The sequence below is a fragment of the Aulostomus chinensis genome, chromosome 6 (assembly GCF_037954235.1).
Source record: "Aulostomus chinensis isolate RoL2024-O1b breed Wild chromosome 6, RoL_Achi_v1.0, whole genome shotgun sequence".
NCBI classification, from domain to species: Eukaryota; Metazoa; Chordata; class Actinopteri; order Syngnathiformes; family Aulostomidae; genus Aulostomus; species Aulostomus chinensis.
The window spans coordinates 2,595,966-2,619,950 of record NC_141325.1 but is presented as its reverse complement, the minus strand read 5'-3'; the positions used below and the strand labels follow the sequence as shown (position 1 = coordinate 2,619,950).

General features: G+C 47.4%; 2 protein-coding genes across 3 annotated transcripts in view; both read left to right on the top strand.

The window, feature by feature from the left end:
- The window catches only part of rasgef1ba (RasGEF domain family, member 1Ba), a 92,000-nt gene that overhangs the window by 53,546 nt on the left and 14,469 nt on the right, over positions 1 to 23,985 (top strand). Inside the window, exons 1-4 of one of the 2 annotated variants that reach the window (XM_086205811.1) lie at positions 11,221 to 11,463; positions 18,516 to 18,698; positions 18,839 to 18,961; positions 19,071 to 19,208. In XM_086205811.1, coding sequence (XP_086061937.1) covers positions 18,522 to 18,698; positions 18,839 to 18,961; positions 19,071 to 19,208 — 438 coding nt within the window. In that variant the 5' untranslated portion in view covers positions 11,221 to 11,463; positions 18,516 to 18,521. Of the gene's footprint in view, positions 1 to 11,220; positions 11,464 to 18,515; positions 18,699 to 18,838; positions 18,962 to 19,070; positions 19,209 to 23,985 lie in introns of those variants that run through there. The other variant, XM_086205810.1, reaches the window with a different exon arrangement.
- LOC147259696 (uncharacterized) lies at positions 4,453 to 8,398 on the top strand. The gene is made up of 3 exons (XM_086205812.1): positions 4,453 to 5,561; positions 6,354 to 6,995; positions 7,351 to 8,398. Exons 1-3 carry the CDS (start codon positions 5,513 to 5,515, stop codon positions 7,842 to 7,844), a joined length of 1,185 nt encoding a protein of 394 aa, XP_086061938.1. The 5' UTR covers positions 4,453 to 5,512; the 3' UTR covers positions 7,845 to 8,398.

Genomic DNA, 23,985 nt, shown 5'->3' with positions numbered 1-23,985 from the left:
TTTGGTAAAAACCAACTTTGTGGAATGTGGCTTTCGGTGTCCATTCATAAACACTTGCAAAAACCCAGCGTGATATATTTAGGAGTCTTTTCATGCTTTGTTCCACTTTTAGCATCTCAGTTCCTGTTTGAAGCTCCTGCCCATGCAGACAATGGAAGAAGGAATTCAAGGTGGAAATACTTGCAAAGTTACACAGAAGTTCTGATGACTATGACTCAAGACTCAAGGGAAGTTTTGACTCTGTTGGGTGACAATTTTAGCTTCAGCTGCTGGTGTACAGAAAGGGAGGCCGGTATCTTTAGTCCTCTCACACGTACGTAGCGCATGACAGGACACTGTCGAAGTCAAACATGTTTATACCAGCTGGAGAGGCTGTGTTTGGTTTGGGGGCCTGTGAGGCTGCAGGAGGCCTCGCATGATGCATTCCTAGGGGGGCTTGCGTACTGCAAGCCTAACCTTTCTTTAATCCCAGATATTATGTGAGATGATCAACCACAGGAAAAAGGAAAATCTTGAAACAAGTCCCTTAGGTTACATCCCCTCATTACAATGAACGAGCTCTCTGTCTTCATCTTGGACCAATGATGACGAAGTGAAACGGTTTTTAGAAGTAATGCAAGTAGAAAACACTGACTGGACATTGGCAGATTTGGGCTCTGTGGCACTCAAAGATCTGAGTCCTCAGGCTTTGGAAAGGCGGGAATAATGGTGGCGATGTGAGGCACAAACGTTACAATGTTGTGTTTTGAAATGGAAACATATATGTGAGGCGGGTGCGAGTCTGTTTCATGTCCAGTCCACCTGATTTGGACATTTGCACCCTCAGAAACTGGATCATGGTCCTGATAAGTTCAGGCTCCGCGTGTGAACGGAGCTTTTGATGGGAAAAGTAGTTGTGTGGGATCTTCAACTTTCAAGAAATCTGTGATGCTGAAGTGTTTCACCCAAAGCCAAACCTTTACCACACACTTCCCCAGACGGTCGCTTGCACTTCATCTCAAATTGATCGTGTTGTTGGATGTATTAAAGTGGACGTGCTGGTTTCTTCCTTCATACAAGCATCTGGTGCTCATAAGAAATGTTTGGAGGCACAGATGCTCTGCCACAGGTTTGCTGTTGGTCAAAGTGGCCTCTGCAAATTGTTGGCTACTATAAAAATGCGAGCAAATTAGAGGGCGTCCAGGCATGGGACCTAAGTTCTGTAATTCATTTGGGAGACCTGGCTCAGAGCTTTGAGGGGCTCCACATCACAAAAGCTCTGAAGCTCACTTTTATGGCTGATAAATGATCTGCCGTGGTTCCTCCATGTGTGTTTTGAATTCTGCGGTTCGGCATCCCACCCTGGCACAGACCCATGTGCTCTGCAGCTGCAAATCACAGCTATAGGGGAGCATTCTCTGGATGGGTTTCTGTAATATCAACAGACTATGAAGAGCTTGTGATTAGCACCCAGGGACAGGACAGGAAAGGTTAATGAGCTCACACATGTTTAAGCAGCCAAACTCTCCACAGACAGCAGGCACTGACTGGAGGAGCAGTGCTACTTTCCTCTGTGTTGAACCTGCAGGGTTTGCAGTTGAAATAACAAATGTCCAGGTCCTTGATTACACTGCTCACCTGTTCAACCATACAGTACAAAAAAAATTGCATTATGTCATATTCCAATCCTTTTCGTCTTTCTGTAAAACTCTGAGGCATGTTTACTTCATCGTGTACCGATACGCACCTGTCATTCATCAGGCTTTTCTGATCAAACTGGATTATGCTGAATGGAGAAAATAATTTCCTGTTGTCCTCTCGCTCTGGAGGACAACTGTCAAGGATTTGTGGAGCCTCCCCAGGGTGTTAGGCCCACTTGTTGCTAAAGTGACGGCATGCTGCCAGCTGGGTGGCCTCCCAGTAACTCGGCCGAACCGGGACAGCGTGACGGAGGCCAGTACCATGGTGGTCAGTGGTATGGTGAGCTTTCTCATGCCGTGCTGTAGTTAGCTCATAGTGGACGGCTAACTCATTCAGCTGCAAGGGTCTGATGAATTGACTCAACCCCAGGTGCCAGGAGCTAAACCTGGCGAGAAAGCCACCTCAGTACTGTAAGATTATTGCTCGTCGAGCGACCACATCACATCATCAGACCCCTTCAATACTTGATCATTCTCACCAGAAGTTTCCAGTTGAGCAGTGGTGCAATACACATTCAGGTCTGATGCTGTTTGCTACTGCGACAAGTTCCCTCCTAGATCCTAGATTCTGTTTCTCTCTCACTTGTTCTTGTCTCTCTTGTTTTGTTGCCTGTGATTCCATAACTGTTTTTAACTGTTCTCATTTCTGAACGACCCACACCCCAGTCACATCTGCTTCAGCCTGCAAAGTGACGTAAAAACAATCTGGAACTGCTGGAGCAAGTGAGACAGTCAGGACCAGAACAGCTGTCCCTCTTTTGAAAGGCTCGTGTTTGTGTGGTCAGTCGCCCTCGCTAACACCCACCACCTGCCTACAATCACTTTCTTGCTAAACATCATGAATCAATCAGTCCTTCGCTAACAGTCCTGCATGTGCAGAACTAATGCTTGAAGACCCACTGACAAACCGGAGTATTTTAGACCTCAGGGTGAGAATATTGTTGACCCGGTGCCAGTTGGAAAAGGTTTTACAGTGGAGTCAAGTAAGCTAGTCAGATGTGGAAAATGGTGCAAAGCTCTTTATTTCAACTATTTCAGCATTTAGAGCAAAGTTTGTCTGCAGGAACTTGAAACTTTGAGCAACATCACTTTGGTCTGCAGGCTGAGAAACAGCCCAGATTCCTTGAATTTTTGCTCTCATGTTGAGTTTTTGTTTGTGTCTGCTATGAAAGCTTGTGGACCACTGATCTCAACAACACTGCTGCTGCTGCTGCTGGTTGTCAGGAGACATGAAAGGGGGCAAATGGAGCCACGCCAAAGAGCAGCAGGCAGGGATCCCGAGCCTCCTCAGCAGGATGCCTCAGTTCTCCTCCATCCTCGGCTGACATACATGTCTCCAGCGTGAGAGCCGTCTGTACCTCATCTTACCTCACTGTGTGCTCACTGACCTGGTTTCCTGCACTACAAATCGCACTGGGAGAACCTGTTTCTCCCCTTGAGGATGAAAAGTAGGAAGACAATCCAGAAAAAGAGACATTGCAGGCACTGCAGCTACTTCTTTTCCCTTGCTACTTGTCCATCCACTGCAGTCCAGGGGGACCAGACTGGTTATTACAGCTTTCATGTGAGACGGATAGCAGATTTTAACCTTGGGGCATCATATTTTAGTTGCAAAATCCCTGTGGCTACCAGGACTCTTCCCTTTATTCTTCTCCTACTTGTACTCTGAATAAGAACATAAATTACACCTTATTTCCACATATTTACACCTGAAACTTTTGTGATCTCTCATGTGTTTGTTTAGCTCCTCCTTCCATTTGTTTAGCTAAGAGGCTACAAATTAGCTAATATCATCCCTGCTGCTGTCCGTGAAGTGTTCTGTACAGGGTTCCACGCGTCTTGTGTGTAAAAAAGACAAGCCTCTCAGCCCAGAGTCGGGGGGCAGTTCTGTGGCGCTGCAGGAGCAGACTGCATAAATGATACAAGCAGTTGGATGGAAGGAGCAGATTTGGAAACGAGGCGTAACGGTTCAGCCAATCTGTACTGCAGGCTCGCTGCCTCTCATCAAGGATACATTAAAAATATCCTGCCAGTGGCTTTTGTTAAGGATGTTATTAGTAAAGATTAATTCAGGTGTGTGTGTTTCAGATTATTTTCCTGTGTGTATAACAAATCTTCCTGGAAGTGACTGAGAGAGAAAAGTGTGTGAGATGTCCTTAAGCTGACCAGGGGGGGAACAGCCTAGACGCACAAGCTGAACATCCAGCCGACTGTCCCGATTCTTCCCTCTGCATCGCTAATGACCTATTCGGTGGTGAGCTCATCTTGTGTGTGTGTGTGTGCGTGTGTGTTTGTGTGTGTGTGTGTGTTTGTGTGTGTGCAGTTCCTGTGCCATAAAGACCCGTTGTCTCGACCTGTTGTTCTTGATCAAATACTTCAACACTTTGAAACTACACAATCTGACCTCAAGGCCCGTTGCAGAGAGGTTGCGCTGTCGGGGTTGCTGATGTGTGTGTTCACACACGTCTGGTCACAATCCTGTTTCCCAAACTGACAGTTCTCCAATGTTTTCAGGATTCTTAATTAAAAATGTGTCGCAGGGGTTAAGAATCTAAACTAAACTCAATAAGTAAATCAGGAACTTGAAACGCCCCATGGTGCATTCATGGTATCGACCTAGAACACTGATGTGCTGGAAAGGACACGTCAGTCCCTTTTTCACGGCCTCCAAGGCTGGAATTTTGCACTATTATACATATATATGTGCTAATTATGTCTTGTCAAAAGCGTAATTGTTGTTATTATATACAGCATCTGTGTATACGATGAAAGGTAAAGCTGGTTGATAAACGGAACTCTGGTATCGCTGTTGAAACCATTCTCAGTCTCCATGTAACAGAACAAAGGATGAATGTTGGGAATGCAAATGTAGCAGCAGGACAGCAGACTGAATCGGCATTAGCTCCACTTTAGGATTCCCTCCTACTAATTGCTGTGTTGGTGGATGAAAGACAGCGGAGGTGAACCAGCAGAACAGAGGGAGGGAGCATAACGTTCTCAGCAGACATGCAGGGAATGCACAAGACGAGCCATTAACACCTCTCAGCCTCTTTAGGAGCTGTTTCCTCGGGATGCTTCCCTCTTGTTATTCAAAGTTGAAGTGAATTTGCTGTCCCTGGGGCTGTTTTCTCACTCAGTGGTTAAGTGCATCTTGGGTGATCTGATCGCATGTGGACAGCTGTAAATACAAGTGTGATTACATCTGAGACGCAATAATCTTGAGAAATGGAGATTTTATTGTCAGAGGCTGTCTGGGTGATAAGATCCTACTTGTCCCCTTTTTGACTGGAATGTGGGAATAAGACCCTTTATTATTGAGAATATGTCGATTTTCGTCCCACCTGGCTCATGTGGACCATCTTCTTGATTTCCTAAGTGTTTTATATGCAGCTTATTAGGGCTCTGTCTCCAGTCTGTTTCAAAATAAAGTGCACTGAGCTCATAATGAAGCCCACATACAGAGAGAGTGAATGAGGACAGAGGGGCGGGGAGAGTGAGGAAGCGCTGATGCTGATCAGAGGAGTAAATGTGATAAAATCACAGCTTTTCTGATGAGGTGGTGAAGCTGGACGTCAGGACAGTGGTTGCGCCCGGGCCAGCTGATGGGACTCATCTGTCAGTGACGCACGTTCTGACAGAATTTTATCACCTCTGGATGTGACTGCTCAAAGAGTTTCAAAATTTAAAAAGAACACGCAAAGAAACACACAAACACACACAAAATTCTGTTTTCCTGATTTGCGAATTGGTGACGTCACGCCAACCCGTGACTGAACCAGGAAGTAGAGGAGAGTCGCCGTGAGGATTGTTTACATTTGCTGCAGTTCGTCAAAATGAACCCTGCGACCATCAACTCGACCACTTCCGTCTCAACGACAATAAGTAAGAGTTTCTGAAGCGACCGACATCTTTATCTTGTGTTGTATCAGCCTGTAGAAACTCAGACAGTCAGCCATGACGCCTGGTTACCTATGGAAGCTAGCTAAGGATTAGCTGCTAACGTTAGCCAGCTGTGTGGTTACGGAGAGCGGAAATAGCGTTCTTGATTGCTGTCACTCCGTTTAACTCAGCTGACTACTTTAACCCTCTTCAACCACGACTCTCTGAGTCATTTTGCTGCTGTTTACGTTTACAGTTTTAAATTATACTCGATTTTTCTGAGTTAGCTTGGCTTAGCTTTGGATGTGGTAGCTAACTGAATGCGTCCAGTGACACTTTGCTAGCTGTCTGATTATGTGTCAGTTAGCTGGCTCATGTGAAGCCATGAGCTCCGTATGAAGTGAGTTATGTAGATATTTGAACGTTATATCTGATACAGTAATAGCACAGTAAGTTATTAGGTTTACTGGCAGGTAGAAGCATTTGTACATCAGCTTACCTGCTACATGAACTATCATGAGGTGAAGTGATGTAGTTTTACAAGTTTGTACGTGAACCAGTTATTTATCACCTCTTTGCACTAGTCTGAATTAGAACCCCTCCTTTCTTGACCAGACAGATTAATGTTATTATGAACAATGTCTCAATAGCTAGTAGAAATGTAACTGTCGTATTTGCTTGTCCCCCATCGGCCTTCTAGTACATGTTAATAGAAATGATATAACTCAGTTTCAGAACTTTGAAGATGTGGAAACAGCAAGTGTTGTGTATTCAGGTATATTTCTGCATGTGCAGGGAAACGAGAGGCTGAGCGCTCCGTTAACTGGACGGTGGAAGAAACCCAGGTGCTGCTGTGCGCCTGGAGTGATGAGCGCGTCCAGAAGAGTCTGGCTGAAAACCTCCGGAACCGCCATGTCTTCAAACACCTCTCAGCCCGCATGAGCGAAATGGGTTTCTGTCGAAGTCCACACCAGTGTCGACTGCGGGTCAAAACTCTGAAGGCTAACTACGTGAGAGCCAAGCAACAGAGGAGCGTGGACAGTTCTCAGCTGTGCACTTTTAAATATTTTGACGAGATGGATGCTGTGTTAGGTCGGAGGTCAACAGGAACAGAGGGAGCGCCGTCCTTTGTTCCTGCAGCGAGGCTGGCAGGTCATCACCTTACCTGCGCAGACGCAGTCCCGTCAGAGTTGAACTCAAATGTAGTTGTTGGTGATCACCGTTGTAGTTCTCTGGGGAGGATGGGAAGACCGCATCTGAGCTCCTCGGAGGAGAGAGGAGGCAGGAAGTCATGGCAGCTGGACTCAGAGGTGAAGTTGGAGACTAGAGAAGATTCAGAAGATGAATTTGAGTTCAGTGACACAAGGTTCTCGCAACAACCCCGAGACAGACGCCATGACGCTTACGTGGAGTCATCCATCCATCCTGAACCTGCCGGTAAGCACGTGTGTTGTTGTCAGACTCCCAGGAGAATCCAGGTGATGGAGGAGTTCGTCCTTTCTGACCGTGATAGTTGCTTGTACTTTTACACTCCTGCACATAGTAATGAAATATGGCTGAGTCTCAGGTCGTGGTTGTTTGTGTAAACAAAGGGGAACAGATCATCCCTGGATCCGCTTCACCGCAGCCACCACCTGATGTTTCCGTCAGACTAAAACCAGCCAGCACCGTCCGACTCCCTGTTAAGGGCGCTGCTGGTCAACCATGCAAATATTATACTGGCCTGACGATGATTTTTCTTCCATTTGTAGTCATTTCATGCCGTGTTGTTGCTTGATTTCCTGTATCACAGGTACACCAGGAGAAACCAGTCTGAGCATCCCCTCCCCGCATGTTGTTCTACCTCCACCTGCCCCTCCTCCGCTTCCTGGTGCCTCCCCCCTCCCTGCACCCCCAACTTCAAGACCTGTTAGCCTCACAACGTCTACCCACCATCACCTGGAGTCCTCCTGCATTGAACCTGCCCTCGAGCACCTGTCGCAGTGCTTCCAGCAGCTGGTATCGGAGACCCGGGGTCTGCTGGTGCAGCTGGAGAGCCAGAGGCAGGAGCAGGCTCGCTGGCACCAGGAGCTCCTGGCCCAGTGGCTGCAGAGGGAGGAGCGTCGCCAGCGGGACACGGCCGAGAGAGAGGAGCGGAGGGAGAAAGCTCGCATGGAGCATGAGATCAGGGTTCTGGAGCTGCTCACGTGTCTAGTGAGAGAACAGGGGTGCAAATGTGGAGGCAGCCGCAGCAGAGCGGGGGTACCGACTGGTCCAAGTCACGCTGTTACCAAGGATGAACACTGAGATGCTGCGACAAGGACTTTTACTGGACTCAGACCAGTTTATGTAATGCTACTGTGGATTTTAACGAGCCAAGGATTTATGAGGATCAAGAATTACTTCACAAGTCCAATAGAACATAATCTGCTCACTTTTATCAGAGAGAAACAAAGTACATGTACACACTGAGCTAAGAATATCCCTGAAAGTACCAGTGTTGGGGAAATGTCAGCTTATTAGATTCTGATGCGAGTTACTTTGCATTTTCATTACCTCCAACACAATCATTCGTCCCACTGTTTGATAGCAGATACAAGCTGCTGGAGTCGGTGTGGATTCCTTTAGAACCTCTGTGTCTCTCGTCATCAGGTGTTGTACAGCTAAATTAACCTAATATAAGAACAAAGTATATTTAAACTCAGGTTCAGACCAAAGAAAAGACATTTTATTATCTTGATGGACTGGGACTGTGCAGGGACACCAGGCAGGATGAGTCTGACATCTTCAGTGAGAGTCGTTTCAGCTGAGTGTACCAGATGTACGGCAACGGTTTCTAAGCAAATTAAAGAAGAGATATTCTCAACTCCTTTCAGCCTTTTTTTGATTATTTTTTTTAAAACAATGTTTTAATTACAGAACTGCCTAGCAACAGTGCAGTCATAAATCTGATCCTGCTGCTGCTGTTTTTGCTTAAATCAACCTTCTGTGTGAGCAGTTTTCTCTACAATTGAGCTTCTGATCTCAGTCCAGTTTCATAAGTGAAAACACGCCCCACCCCCCCACCCCAACAAAAACAATCACCATGGCAACTTTAAGTCACCCACAGCTCCAGGACTTCACCACGGGAGTTGGTAATAACGTGCTGTGGCAACTTGTTCGGCCGTCCGAACACTTTTTAGATCTCTTTTTCTGAGATGCTTTCAGTGCCGCCGGCTTAGCTCTCAGCTAGCCATGTGCAGGGTGGAAGGGTTCATGTCGAGTTTTTTTTTTGGGGGGGGGGGGTTGAATAATTTGACGTTAAATTAAAACTTTTCTGAAGTGGAGGTGGTGAAGGAGCCGCGCCTGAACGGGAGGCACAGGTGCTATAATCTAATATTTCAAGGAAAAGCTGTATGTTGCTTCAGTAACAAATACAGTCTCCATATGTTTTTGCCACATTCTCTCACTTTTCTGTCAGATGTTTTGTTACATTCAGCCATGGGAAAGAAATTACAATTAGAACACAATAATTATCTAGGACATCAACAAAAGTCAAATTTCACAGTGAGTTTTAAGTTCTGTATATTCTGGAGAACTGTATTTAAGTTTGGGGAAGGACTGACACATCAAGGGGAAGTCCAGTGTCCATGACTCTGCCCGAGTGTCCATGAGCAAGCTGCTGGCTCCTGACCTACATGGCACCCGTGAGGAACATCCTCCTGTAAATCTTGGAGGCCTGACCTCCTTCCACGGTGTTGAAGTTATATTTGGAGTGTAGCACAAACGTTAAGTTTGTGGTGATTATTTATTTCCCCACGGGGACATTTCAAATCCAGCTCACCGCCATGGTTGTCACGCTTGCATAAGAGACCTTTCACACACTTGTGGCGCCGCGAGCTCGTGTCTGTCACCGTGCGACGCCTGTGAATGACGGTATATGCAGCACGTTTCCTCCGCCGTGACTGGACTCGTCCGTGGTATCTTGGACGAAGCTCTGTGGGATCAGCCGTCCCCGCCACGCTTGCAGGAGTCCTGTTCAGCAAAGCCCAGGGTTGGGTGCTACCTGCAGAGACAAACTGGAACTCTGACAGAGCCGCTCGCTTCCTGAAGCTGCCCTGGAGGTCCTCATGTGAACCAGCTCCTCTTCCCCCAGCAGTGGGAGCCGGACAAATCAGCACCGCTCACACTGATGTTCTGCTTTTCAGAGGCCCGGTTACACGTCTCTCCTCCCCGAGAGGTGGAACATCTTCTAGAAATTCAATTAAGTCCAGCTGCCTTTGGTTTAGCACTCATACATGCATGTGAAATCTAGCAGTGAAGCACTTTCAGTGGGAGGAATTCTGCTGCTCTGGAGCCGGAGGTCAGGGCCGGGGCAGCCGGGCTACCGACCACTCACACAGAAGACGGTGGAGAGAGCCTCTGGCCCTCTGTCCCACTGACTAATCCAGCACCGTATTTGTATAATAGGAGCTGGTCCAGGAGATCTCCGCTGGCACTGAATATTCTGAAACACGTACGGGACTATGATGGCGTACGAGAGGAGGAGTTAGTCTGTCCGCTAGCATGCTTGTGTCTCATGACGTCCAACATGTCGACCGTGATGCTGATCGCTGTGGTCAAACAGTCATTAAAGCAAGAGACAAGATGGATTAGTGCCTATACGGCCCTAATCCCAGATTGCATAATGCCCCTGGATGTTGACGAGGTTTGGGATTATTCACTGCTATTTTACCATGGTTTACTCTCCTGTGTGAATATATACACTCTAAAGTCACTTTTGTCCTAAAAAAGAGCAAGAATTTAATCTTGCCTTGGTTTTTTTGCAGTTTTACAGATGCGACACCGTCGTGGAATGGAGTTACTGTCGTGGATTAGATCACCACATCACCTCTGCTCTTATAACTCACGTAAATGATCGTTTGTGACATAACAGCGGCGTTTTTATCTTGTTTCCTCAGTTTTGCTTCTTGTCAGATGAAAGTGGTTCATTTGCCTGCTAGAGGGAATAAATACAAAAATAAAAAATAAATAAAAGCCACTAAGAGAATGAAACCACAGAGGAACCCGGTGAGCTGGCGTGAGCTGGCCTGGTCTGACGGCAGGAGGGTCTGGAGGGACTAAGACCCAGGACAACAGTATTTTGCGGCTAAAAATGATTTGAATCTGGTTTCCTCAAGTAATTTGTGGCCATGAGATATTATGTGTTCCCTCAATTTCATTACTTTGAGGCAACAAAATCGTGGACACAAAATCACTACAGTGAGGGAGCCAGTTACATCTCCCACTGCAGGGAAGAGGACGAATATCTTAACTGAACTACACTTCAAACTAACTAAATTATTCATCAAATTCTGTCAAAACTGTCAAGTGTTTCTGCTTTCCCCCTCTCTCTCGCTTTCTCTCTCTCTCTTTCTCTCTCTCACTCCATCCATCCATCCATCCATCCATCCATCCACTGCATGTGTCATCTGACCTGCATTCCCCTGAATTGAGAATGAAACCTGAGAGAGAAAGAGGGGAAACTTCAAGGAAGAGTAGCGGAGAAAGAGAAATGATACCGAAAACGAGAGAGGAGGGGGAGGATGAGAACGAAAGGGGGGGGGGGCTCAGTCCTCTGATTGGCTGCCTCCCTCCCTCCCTCCCTCCCTCTTTCTGAAGTCTTGAGGTTGTTCGCGGCTGCGGAGCTCAAACACAACAGAGAGAGGGCAGCGGCCGGACCCCGGGACTCATTCAGCGGCTTCTTCTGGTCTGAACCACCCCGCTGGTCGCGCTCTTTCCACCACTGTGGGACCCGGAATAAACGCGGACTCTAACACTAGAATGCTGCCGTGAGCGCGGAGGAGCTGCTCGGGTTCACCGCCTCGCTTCATCCGCATGTAAACGGAGACTCTCGGCTGTTTCACACACATTTGGATACGAGTGGATTTGGATTGTTTCTCTGGAGGTGAGCTCCGAGGAAGCGCGTGTGTGTGTGTGTGTGAGAGAGAGAGCGAGAGAGAGAGAGAGAGAGAGAGAGAGGGATGCTTGTGAGTGTGTTGTGTTGGAGCGCGCATGCAGGTGGTGGGAGAAGCGCACTTGATTCCCAGTAAGTTTTTTTTCCTGTTTTTTTTTAATTTATTTTAAAATCGAGTTAAAATGACTAAATGCTGGAAGAACAACAACTTGACTCGAGATTTGAAGAGGCACACACTCCATCTCACCTCCGCTGCAGTGGGACTGCAGGCGCTGCGCCTTCACCGGCTCCATCCACCGTAGAAGCCAACATCCTGGAGCTCTCGCAGTCTCTTGTTTTCCCCTGGTGATCCCCAGAAACGAGCCCTAATAATGGGATTTCTAATCAGTTTCAATGGCGGACTATTTTTAACCCCCACTACCTTCTGGCTAAGAGGATTCCCCTCCAGCCTCTGCTCTCCTGCAGGAGACACCCAGGGATCAGTGGAGTTAATCCCTCATACCTCCAGAATAAGTGTCCCCATGTCCTCCTTGGCTCTCCGTGCTTCTCCTCTGTATTACAAGCCTGCATTCAGGCATTCAGAGGTTTTCTTAACGTGCTGACAAGTTCAATCCGTTTATTGGTGAACTGGCAGGAGCCTGGCTGGCTGACAGAGAGAGGGAGAGCCTCCTCTGGAAGCCCTTGAAGGAGCTACAGTGGGTTACATGGCTGTTGTTCTCCAGTGCTGGGGGGTGTTGGAGTGTGGGCGCAGGCCAGCTGGGGATACTGGACGTGTGTTTGAGGTGTAGGAGCAGGAAGTTTATCACAGTATTTGCAATCTTCTACAATTAAAAGTGTTCACCTGACATGTCTGTTGGAAGTCAGTCTGTCTGTTTTGATGAAACAGTAAAACGGTGTGTCACGAGTCTCCAGACTGAAAAGAAAATCCACATCTTGATGTCACACACAAATGTCCTCATGTCACGCAGCCCCGCGTGACGGCGTGTTAATGGGATACAAGTGTGTCATGTTTGAAATATGTTGAATATCACACGCGTCCTGGAGGTTGGGCCACTCCAGCTTCTCATTTATTAAGTATACTGCTGTTGTGTTTAAGCTCGCATCAGGATCAGGGGGTCTGGGTCTGTAGGACCAGAGGTCTCCAGCCCCTGGTGCCCTGGAGCAGATAACCTGGTGTCTGGTCTTCTCGGCACCCGGTTTGGTTTGAGGATCAGAAGTAGAATCCATGGTGGACTGGATGTGTTGCTCAGCTGCAGCCTGTCTGCTGGAGGAGCTGCCAGGGACTGATGACGCCAGGTGACGGGCGGCGTCCTACTAAATGGGAGCTGTGATTTTTCCCACTCAGGGAAACAGCTGCACACATTACCCTGAGTCAAAGCACTGCAGCAGCTCTCATCGCCGCTGTAGATGTGATGACAAAAGGGTGGAAGAGCAGTTGAGGGGTTCCATTTTGAATGTCCTGCTGTTGACGGCTGCTCAGCCTGAGACTCGCACTGCCCTTTTTTTTTTAGCCATTAGAAGGAGTGAAGAGGCTTGGCCGCATCCGCAGTGGAGCAGGAGTGAGTCCTAAAACCCAGAAATAGGCTGGAACGGTCGAACGCCTGGTTCCCACATGCCTGGAATAAAGTTTGTGTTAACATGAGCCTGAATGAGCCATAGTTTACAGTTTTGCTCTACAGCCTAAAACACATCCCTAAATTTCCACAGGTGGAGTTTCAGAGTGCCTCAGTTTTCAGTTTGTTTGCGCTCATTGAAGAGCGGTGGAATATTCCCTCCCACGTTTCTCCATTGTTGTTTTTGCCATCTTGGCGTCTTGGCTGCTTGGCTGTTTGCTCAGGTGATGATGCGTCCAGACTCGTGCAGCCAGGGCAGGTGCATCCCTGCTTTACCCCTGAGTTCTTTTTGAGGATTCTGACCACACACCAGCTTTAACACCGCCCAGCAGCCGTCTGTACGCCGCTCCTCTGTGGCCCTCCAGCCGCTCCGCTATCTCTCACCCTCATTTCCTCAAGCGATGGATGAGTGAGATTCCTCATGCCTTTAAGAGTGTTTACGCAGGGGTGGTGGTGGTGGTGGTGGGGGGTTCTGTTGATTTACTGGAGGTCCCTTAAAGTGTCTTGTGTGTGAACCCCCCCCCCACACACACACACAGCCTTCATTCTCTGCCTAAGTTAAAACAAAACACTCAAATATCTTTTCAGCTTTATTTTCTGTCTTCTGCAGCTGCAGCATTTTTATTGCGTCACAAATCTCGCTGCTTTACATTCTTGACCTCCTCACTGGTTGAGTGTTTTCTCATGATGAGAGCGTCTGGGAAATTGTGCCCTGCTTGTGTACACCTCAGACATTTTTCCTTTATTGCCTCTGAACTGCTAATGGGGGCTCATCATGAGCAGCCGTTAGCACCGTGGGCAGGGCGGGAAGAGCCCCCGTCAGCTCTTTGATAGCTCGTATTTTGAACGACACGAGAGACCAGACATCATTCTCCCTCTGGGGAGGCAGCCCCACCCGCACGTTTTGAGACAAAATTACCTGCCAGCCTGTGTCATTGACAGCACCGCGGCCTGCAGGTGATTTCCCAGCAGCAGCAGGGTTTCACTCCTCATGTGATGTGGCGCTGTTAAAACTGAGGCTCTTCTCTATTTACAAATCTCCCCACAAGGCAAAAAAAAAAGGAAATATTTTGACATTTCTGTAACCTTTCAGTTAAAGTCCTTGTATGCCATTTCTGAACTCTAGACCACATGACCACTATAGAGAATATGTTGTCAGTTCTTTCTGTTAAATGACCGAAACAGAAATAAGTGGACGGATGAGAGAGACTCATTAGCCACGAGTCAGGTGATCGTCTGAGAACCTCGTCACCACGTGATCATCAGCTGCCTGAGGAGCAGGAAGAGCGTTTGCATTAAAAATAGGCTCAAGCTGGAATATTTACAGAACATCAGGGTTGAAAGATTCTGCCCAAGAAAACGTAGTTGCCTTTAACCATTTGAAGTTGTTAGGGTCAGAGAAGCCCTGGATTTGAGGCTGTCTGTGAGCAGGTTCATCCATGGAAGGTTCATCAGCACAGGTTTACACTCTTAGGGCTTTTTAGCCCTCAATTTAGTCTTGCAGACAGGAAGCAAAGCCACCATCCTCATGACATCTATTGTGCACCTCTAGTAACTGTTAATCGTCCAGACTTTAATGTTACAAGTCTGTAAGACTAAACTGAGGGCTGAATGAGCTCCAGTGATTTTGACACAGTAAAAACAAGTTAACACACAAACGTGCAGAAATCTGAATCTGTGTAATAAATCCAGTGTTCGATCAAAGCAGGCTTCTTCCTACACATCCAGGCAGATGGCGACACACACAACCAGCGTGGCTATAATTAAAACCATCCATCCAACCTAAACAAACCCCCCACCCCCACCCCCACCCCCCCGGAGCTGGGAGGTGACTTGTGGCATTTTGTTTGTTTACCTTCATCTGCCACCCAGCCAGCGGCTACGCTAAACCAGCAGAAACGTGTTGAGAGTTTGCTTTTGTCAGGCTTGGAGCCCCAACATGTGCCCCCAACCCCCCCCCCCCCCACACACACACACACACACACACACACACCCTGCGCCACCACTAATATAAACTACTACCACACATGACACCTGGAAGCCAAATGTAAATCAGTTGTCGCAGCTTGTAAGCATCTTGTGCTTTGTTTATGGTATTATGGTGAAGGCTGCAGCTGGTGTGTGTGCGTGTGTGTGTGTCTGTGTGTGTGTGTGTGTCTGTGTGTGTGTGATGTTGGTTGTGGAATCCTCACCATGCAAAATCAATTATAAAACAAAATTCCCTCTTTACTAAATTTCTTCTTAAAGTATCTCAGTAGCAAAAATAGTACTCAAGTACTGCTGAAATGACACGAAAACACAGAATTTTACTGGAAATCGCTCACTGCTAGTGATGTCATCTGTCCATGTGCGGAGGATCGGTGTGTTTTTTTCTGGGTCGATTCTGATTCTTAGTTGTCAAGGAGACGATAGGTGATATTTGACTTGGAACCGCGTGGAACAGAGACCTGCATTAGCAGGAAGCAGCTGTGACATAAGAGAGATCAGAGTGGAGGACAAAGTGCAGCATCTGATCTCCTGGTGTCCTCTATCCAAAGGTATTTTTGAATCAGAGTCACAGCTTTTATCTTCAAAGGAGCCCACCTGCCCCTGGCTCTCTGAGATTAATCCATACTGTTCTCTTCTTCAAAGGCTCGAGAGAGGCGGGACGATGCCACACTTCAATGCAACTTTGTTGCGATATTACATTTAATCAAATCTTTGTTCTACATCCTGAGGTTAGTCTCTGCTTGTGGGAGGGTGTGTGAGTGTGGGTCAAAGCGAATTCCAGTCCAACCAAACCATCTGGTAACTTGGAGCGAAACTCTGAACCGATTTGGTTCATTTGGTTGCCTTGTCTCAGTTCCCCAGTCCAATACCAGAAGTCCCTTTTCTCGCCTTAAGCTGAAATAGAACAGAAATTAGAAGCCATTAGAATCATTTTTAGCTGTAGCGGAGGCATCTGGCTGGCACAGTGGCGGCGTGGCTACGTGGTGTGATATATGCTGGGAACTCGAACCCCTCAGAGTGCACAGAAATCCCAGCTTGATAAAACCCTAATGGGTGAGGATTTGCATCCTCGCTCTCCCTCAGGGCGGCGAGCGGTCTCCCCTCCATCTATCAGGATGCTACGTGTTCAACCGCTTCCTCACATGGTCGTCCACTGATGTCAACGACTCTAGCTCAGGATTTCTGGGATGCTGCCGCTGAAACGCACCACCTTCACTCAATGGAACCAGGGACTGGTCTGAATGTAGCATCAGCCCCAGGGCGTCAGTGCCGTACAGATGAGGACAAATGTCTCAGTGTCCCTCAGTCAACGATTCGCTGCTGTCTTTTTTGTCTCTTTTGTCGTTCTGTTTGAAATCCAGTTGGAGGCATCAAATCGTCCCATTAGTCAAGCTGTAACTTCCAAATCTTTGTTTTTCCAAGGCCAAATTTACTAGTAAATCACTTGTAGATTCATGTAGCGGGTAATCGTTGGGGCACTTCATCTAACCAAAACAGCTGGGAAAAGTGACTGAGTCATGTTCTCAGCCCTCGATCAGCTGTTGCCGCTGGCGTGCTCTTAATAGTTGCTGCGCCGTGTTTTGGCTAAAAATGGAGGTTAAAAAGTACAGCTATGAAAAGAGTGCTGAAGGTTAGAACGAGTCTCAGTGGAGTAAACAAAGATGTGAAACCACTTTTATCAGGGTTCATCTCCTCTGAACCTTCATCAGACCCGCCAGCTCCCCGTCAGTCTCGTTCGGCGAGGCGGCCACACGGTGCAGCAGATGCTCGGGCTGCTGTGCTCTGACTCGTCACCCTCCCATTCTCATGGAAATAGCGGTGGTTGTCTGGCTGAATAATGGTTGGGGTGTGCACGCGTGCATTATGGAGTGGCATGCGTGTGAAAGTGGAGGGCTTGGGTGGTTTGCCTCGTGTGGGTTCAGGCTTTTTATGACCTCACCAACAAACAGGGTTTGTTTTGGTTTCTGAGTCGAGGTTTTTGTGTCTGTGAAGTCGAAGAGAACCGTGTCTTGTGACTTGGTGAAGTTCCCCATGAGGTGCTGCTAGTCCTCCTCGGGAGAATGAGAGGCCAGATTTCTGTGGACTGTGTGTGTGTGTGTGTGTGTGTGTGTGTGTGTGTGTGTGTGTGTGTGTTTGGGCAGGTGCAGTTTATACCTTCTGGCATCCCTGCGTCGTCCCTGGCAGCAGTGAAGCACTGCATCAGCCTTTAAGGCTTCCTGACTTGGCTGGCAGCCACAGGGCAGCACATTGTCAGGTGGTGGGGTTGTGGGGGGGCTGTGGGCTGGGGTGGGGTTCTTCCACGCTGCACCCCCCCTCCCCCGCAGCGTGAAAAAGGGCCTTTGTGTGTCTCCCAGCTATGAGACAGAGACGAGTGGAGGTTCATAGGTCAGCAGGCTGGTAGGTGTGGAGCCACATTAACGTTCAAGTGATTAATGAAACATTCAGGCGTTCTCCTGATCAGTTTGCTGATAATAAAACAAGATATTTATGATTATTGTTGTTGTTGATTGACTCATAGAAGAGTTTACTTTTGACACACTCCAAGTGCTTTGGCTACAGATGTCTCACTTCTTCAGAGGTGTCAAATGTTCTCAAATATTACATGCTGCTTTATAAGAGGGAACAATGCAGAGTTGCTAATTGCTTTGTCTTAAATGTTGAAACTCCGAACTGAAAGTTAAATGCACTTTTTGGTCATTTGTTCCACCAGAGTGGCAGAAAATATGGCTGAAGCACCTTTGGCGTTCACGTCTGCCTTAGAGCATGTTAGCATGTCACCAGCACACTAACACCGTGTGTGTCCACGCGCTCGGCCACTCGCCAGGTTTCTACACAGCTTCTTCCTTTGATCTGCCTCTTTGTCACATGCCTCCTCATTTTATGTCACGACTACACACTCATGTTGTAGGAGTTGACGTGGGCACACAGAGCAAGAGTTAGGACCTGCAGTCGTTTGTGGGTCTTTTGTTGGGAGTGTTCATGTTTCTCCATGAATCGTCTCTTCATTTGTCTCCCCTTTGGGTCCATTTTTGAGGTAAAAGCCGCTGCTGGTTCATGGTTTAAGAGTTCATTTCCCTGTAAACGTCAGCGCTGAACATCTCTGAGCTCTCTATTCTCGTGGGTTTCCTTGTGAGCTCGACTTTCTCAGGCCTGCCCTCATCCTTTTTGTGTCTCAACCACAGTTCCTTTCTTTCAGTCATCACATTTCAACATTCAAATAAACGAAACCCAAACCCAGAAACCTTAAAGTGGACAGCCGGGATCGAGAGGAGGAAGGGTGGTGACTGCGTCCAAACCATTTCCCAAGCAAACTCTGCCATCTGTGTTTGTGTCTGAGAGCTATTTTAGATTTGTTTGGTCTTCCTGCATCAGCGTCTGCAGCTCAATATCTATCGGAGGCGTCGTTCCAGTCCTGATGTTTGTCCTCTTCTGTCTCTGCAGGACACCATGCCTCAGACACCACCGCTTACGGGGCAGCTGGGCACCGGCGGCTACAACAAGAACCTGTACCAGTCCAAGGAGGAAGGCTACCCCGGCCTCTATTACCATGACAACAACCTGGTCTCCGGGTCCTTGGAGGCCCTCATTCACCACTTAGTCCCGACTGTAGACTATTATCCAGATGTGAGTGTTTTCCTTTTCTTTTTGTCTTGTTTTAGACCCTGCTGGGAGCCACAGCTGCTCTGGTTCTTTTCTTTTGTCCTAATATCCTGATACTGGTGTTTGTAGGTTGGTCGTAAACCTGTTTTCCTTTTCCACAACAGAGAACGTACATCTTCACATTCCTGCTCAGCTCTCGCCTCTTCATCCGCCCGCACGAGCTCATGTCTAAGGTGTGTCAGCTGTGCGTGGAGCAACAACGACTCAGCGACCCCCAAGCTGACAAGGTGAGCTGGAATTAGATGCTTTTGGTAATCTGAAGAAAAACTTTTCACAATGGGTTTACTTTTGAGTTCAGGTCATCAGAATCTAGAGTTTTAGCTTTTGTTCTTTCAGATGAGAATCAGGAAGATCGCTCCTAAGATCCTCCAGCTACTGACGGAGTGGACAGAAACCTTCCCCTACGACTTCAGGGACGAGAGGATGATGCGCAGCCTGAAGGAGTTGACGCACCGGCTGGCCAGTGGAGACGAGGTTGGCCTTATTCTTAATTATCAAAAGACTTTGCTGATTAGATCAAACGTGTAGTTTGGGTGTGCTGGGGGCTGTTAGACCGCACGTGCAGCGTGCGCAGGCAGATTTTGGCAGATAGTAGTGGATGGAGGTGTAAGCGGGCGTCTCTGGCAACAAAGCCATTTTGGAGGCCGTCTGAGTGGAGAGAAAAGCCCCATTGTTCCCGGGGTAGGTGGCTATTTTGCTGTCTCTGGGGTGCTCCCTCCTAGGCAGCATTTGAATTGTTCCATGGCTGCAGCGTTGAATGTCGCTGGCTTAGCCCGTCATCGGCCGTCACAGCGCTGTTTGGACAAACACTGTTTCAGCAGGGGAGCGCTGCCTTTGTCCTGCACCGCCTGTTATCATTGGTGCGCATGCAAACTCCACTCTTTGACATTTAGATGTAGAAACGCTGTTTTGACAAGCAATGAGTCATGCTCGCCGCCAAAGGAAGTCAGTCGAGCTGCAACAACATGGTGAGGTTTCCCCTGTTGTTTGATCAGTTTGGAGGTGTGTGTGTGTGTGTGTGTGGGGGGGGGGGGTCCTTTTATTGACATTCTGATAAGAAGGTAGATCCTCTATCATGGAGCCAGCAGGCAATTAGCATAGCATTGAGACAGGAAGCAGAGGTGGAACTTGAGGCACTTTGCGCCTCAGAAAATGCTTTTTACAGCTTAATTAACGTGTTTTATATCATTTTTTTAAGTCCATGCAGAAATATTTGGGGGTTTTGTTCAAACTATTAGCAGCTGTTCATCACACTGAATGTGATTGAACACAAGCAGAACACCAACTCCCCCGCAGATGCAGGCTGCTGGTGTTTTGGTTCTGAAATGGTAATTTCATCACTCTCTACCCCCAGCTTTAAAAACTAGTGCTCTGTTTAACTCATGGAACAAATTGTTTTTATGTTAAAACATGCCTGAAGCAACTCCTGTAGCCTGCAGCCGCTTTTACAAACTCTTTTCTCCTCCAACTCTTAAATATTTCTGTAATCAAATGTTCTCTCCCCTCCATGTCACCAGTGTGGCACATTAGATTTCTTCAATCAGGGCACTGGGTAGTCAATCAGATTCTGTCATGTGTGTCATGACACTTCCTCCGCTTGCTAGCTTGTTACGAGCAGACGGGGACAGAGGAAAACAAACATCCATCTGTCCTGATGGCGGGCGACCCTCCCTCAGCACAAGAAACACACAACCCACCCCCAGGGCTGTTTAATGCAGGTCTCACATGACTCATCAATAGTACAACCTCTCATATTGATCCTGATTTGACCTACAAGTCGATTTGTTCCTCACATTCACAGCGCGCCTCCTGTCTGCTCTCCTCTTGCAACCCATCTAAGGTCACTGGGACAGCAGTAATGGACCCTCGTTCATTCATGCTCACGGTCACGGAGCTTTGATGGTCACACAAACATCTTTTGATTTCACAGTAGATTTGCTGCAGCCGGCATCAACACCGCCCCTCCGAAGTTCTTTTTGATTGTCGAAATCGATTTCGCCAGCAGGAAGCCATTTAGCACATGATTGCGTGGCACTTCCCCTGAGGTGACACTTTACTGGATACATTTACTTCCTTTTTTTTTTTTTGTCTGTCCAAAAAACAAAAAAACAAAAAAAAAAAAGTTTAAAGCCAAAGGCATTGTGTTTTTCCTGCATATGCTGGGGATCCCTCATTACGTCGAGAATGTGCAGGAACAGGAATGTGCAGTGGTGCGACTCATCCTAGTGGAAACTCGAAGGTCACTCGAAGGTCAATACTGCAGTTTATCCCTATGTTTCCCTCACAGTACTGTGCCGACATCGTGTCACAGTGTTTCATGATGAAGCCGCATCAGGACCTACGTACGTTGTGGCAGCTTCATTCCAGTGTGTTACTGCTCACAGGAACTCAAACGGACTTGATTGTTTGTTTTCAGTAAATCATGTAGAGCATCACAATATGGCAGTGCATCCTAATCAAAACATACTGTGATACGCTGCGTATTGTGAGCTCCTCGTCAGAATACACTTCCAGTCATGAGCTGTTCAACACCGAGTTGTCCTGAAGTGTTTTCTTAAAATCATGAATGAAGTCTGTGTCGGGGAACGAGCGAGATGCCGCCTTACTTGACCTTCTCTGCGTTTGCGATTTATCAGAAAACCCTGCTGAGAGGGGCGACCAAAGGTTAGCGATACCGTAGACCCTGCAGCCACAGACGCGTGGGCTCATGACGAGCATAGCGTGACCTGGAACGGTTCCTCCAAAGAATGGAGAGCTTTGGTGCCTTAAGTTTATACTTAGCCAGAAGCAAATGTTGGGAAAGTTACATTGCTTCTTGCCGTTGTTCATTTTTGTATCCTGAAGGCGATCATCCGCGATGGTACACGCCACGGGACGTTTTGTGGAAGCCCAGCTTTTAAAGGGGAGGAAGTGGTTTGCTGACCGAAGCAACATGATGTGCATCCATGTTTTTTTGTCAGATTTCCCAACTTCTGTTTTGAAAACAAATGGCATGTCGAACCATACGCAGGTCTCCAGTTAGGTTAGAGCTTCTGGATCTTCAGAGCGTCGACCGCAGCGGTCTGGGAAAGGGTTCGAGTCCAGAATAGATGCTCCGAACATCTGGTCAAAGTCGTGTCCAGACCACACTCCAAACATTCCAGGACCTTGATCTCCGTAGTAGGACTGTCATTATGGATGTGGGTGGATATATAGGGAAGCAGCACCGGGGAAGAAAACAAGCACTCTGATCTCCTTCTGACCTCATTTTGTGGTGCAGCGTTCTTGCCTTCCCTCAAAATGTGCAGTTTTTATTTTACACAAAGTGCCTTTTAGCTTTATGATGTTATGTTTGGGTGATTTAACAGATCGTGCGGCAGGTCCTGCTGCACTATGTGTTTTAAAGGTTAATCTCTGCGTCTCATTGTTGAGGAGCGAAAGATGATGTGCACACATAAAACAGAGTTCGCTCAGCGAGAGCGAACATAGATTAGCTCAGAATAAATAACGGCAACGGTAAAAGCGGATGAACCCGTGTTGGCTGGTTTTAGTGGTTAAACGCTGATTGCGCTTCAGTTGAAAGATTAGCAGACCGACATTTTATGAGAATGGAAGCTTTTTTTGAAAACTCAGATTTCAGGCTGGCAAAGACGGACAAAAGGCTTATTTTGGACTCGACTGCTTTGAGACTTGGCTTGACGGGACTTTATGTGGTTATTATTTCAAAATTGGACAGACTTACTCGTGACTTGTGCACTTTTTTATGATTTCCTACCAAACGAAAAGTACACGTCATACTCCTGCCACACTGGACGAGCCCTCATACCTGCTAGTATCTGGCGTTCATCTTAAGTCGGAGCTGAATTACAGTTTCTGTGACTGCGTGTTTGTTGGGATCCACATTGTTGGCTGGATGTAAACCTCAACTATGCTAATGAGCCGTGCTAACTAGCCGCTAACTGCCATGAAATCGCACATATTTGCTAAAGCTAATCTAGGATACTAAAGTGTATTTTTAGTCGGTGATTAAAACAGGCTCATATCAGTGAACATATGGTACAGTGAGGTAATTAGGGCTCATTGTGACTTGGTAACGTGTCTATTTTTACATTTTTAAAAATCCTGTTTGCTTTTTGTTGGTGCCGCCTGGTTAAAACAGGCCGGCCTTCGTGGGTCAGGTGGTGTACAGCAGGAAGTAACACCACTCGGCCAAGAAAAACAGGACCTCTAGTGATGCGCCGGTGTGAACCACACGCTCGGCCCTGGTGACAAGCACTGAGCTTCCGTCTGCCACCTCCGTATCCCTGCCAGCGTTGGGAGCCACCTCCCTCGCCAGTCCCCCTTATTCAATAGTTCTGACGAGCCTCTGCGACTCCCTCGGTTCGGAAATGTCAGGCATGCTGTTTTCTCCGAGATCTGTGACTATATTTATCTGACCCTGGCCCGTCCTCCGTTTGTAGTGGCGACAGAAGCTGTGGCAGATGGTTGACTTTGAAGTGGCAACTGGAGCGATTTTCACTGGTGGTGTGAATCACTGTTGTCCAACTGTGCAGGAATGTGGTCAGGCATTAGCTGAGTGTTCTGGGTCGATAGTACGACTGATTTAAAGCAGGCTGGTAAGGCTGCAGCTCATGCAATCGTATTAACTTTACCTCTAATGAACCACGGAAGCATCTGAACCACTAAAGACACTTTCCCTTCTTTTTACATGACGACAAAACTGCAGCATTTCTTTTAGCCAGAAGCTGAAAAATCGTTTCTTGAAGAATCACATTCACGCCGCTCAGGAAATAAACCAGATCTAAGCTTAGACTTGTGATATTCCATCACAAGTACATGCCATGTTTGCAGCGATGCCGCTGCTCTCTGACCTGACGCCTGGGCAGTTGTCCTGAGTGCACGAGATCTTTTTAGAAAAAAGAATAAAATCAAAATAAATCACAGTCTCCTTGTTAGTTTTAGACGATAGAGAAAGAGAAACTGTATATAAACGTTCTCCACTCCTCAGCACGGCAGACCGTCTCTGCTGAATCCACTCAGATTCCGGTGTTTGGTTGGATAAAACCAAAACTCTCGTCTCATTTTTGACACACTGTGGACTAATTAACACCTAATTAATCAGAATGAGGAATCAGTTATTGAAATGATTGGTAGCTGCAGGCCTGCCATCACGGCTGAGGATCAGAGATTCTCCCTAATCTTCCCTCCATTCCAGAACTCAGATCTTTATTTATTGCCACAGCTTCATTTTTCTTCTCTCTGATGTGCAATC

Coding starts and splice junctions, on each gene's coding strand:
- LOC147259696 (XM_086205812.1), top strand. CDS start 5,513: ATGAACCCTGCGACCATCAACTCGACCACTTCCGTCTCAACGACAATA. Junction 5,562..6,353: donor TTCCGTCTCAACGACAATAA/GTAAGAGTTTCT, acceptor CTGCATGTGCAG/GGAAACGAGAGGCTGAGCGC. Junction 6,996..7,350: donor CATCCATCCTGAACCTGCCG/GTAAGCACGTGT, acceptor CCTGTATCACAG/GTACACCAGGAGAAACCAGT.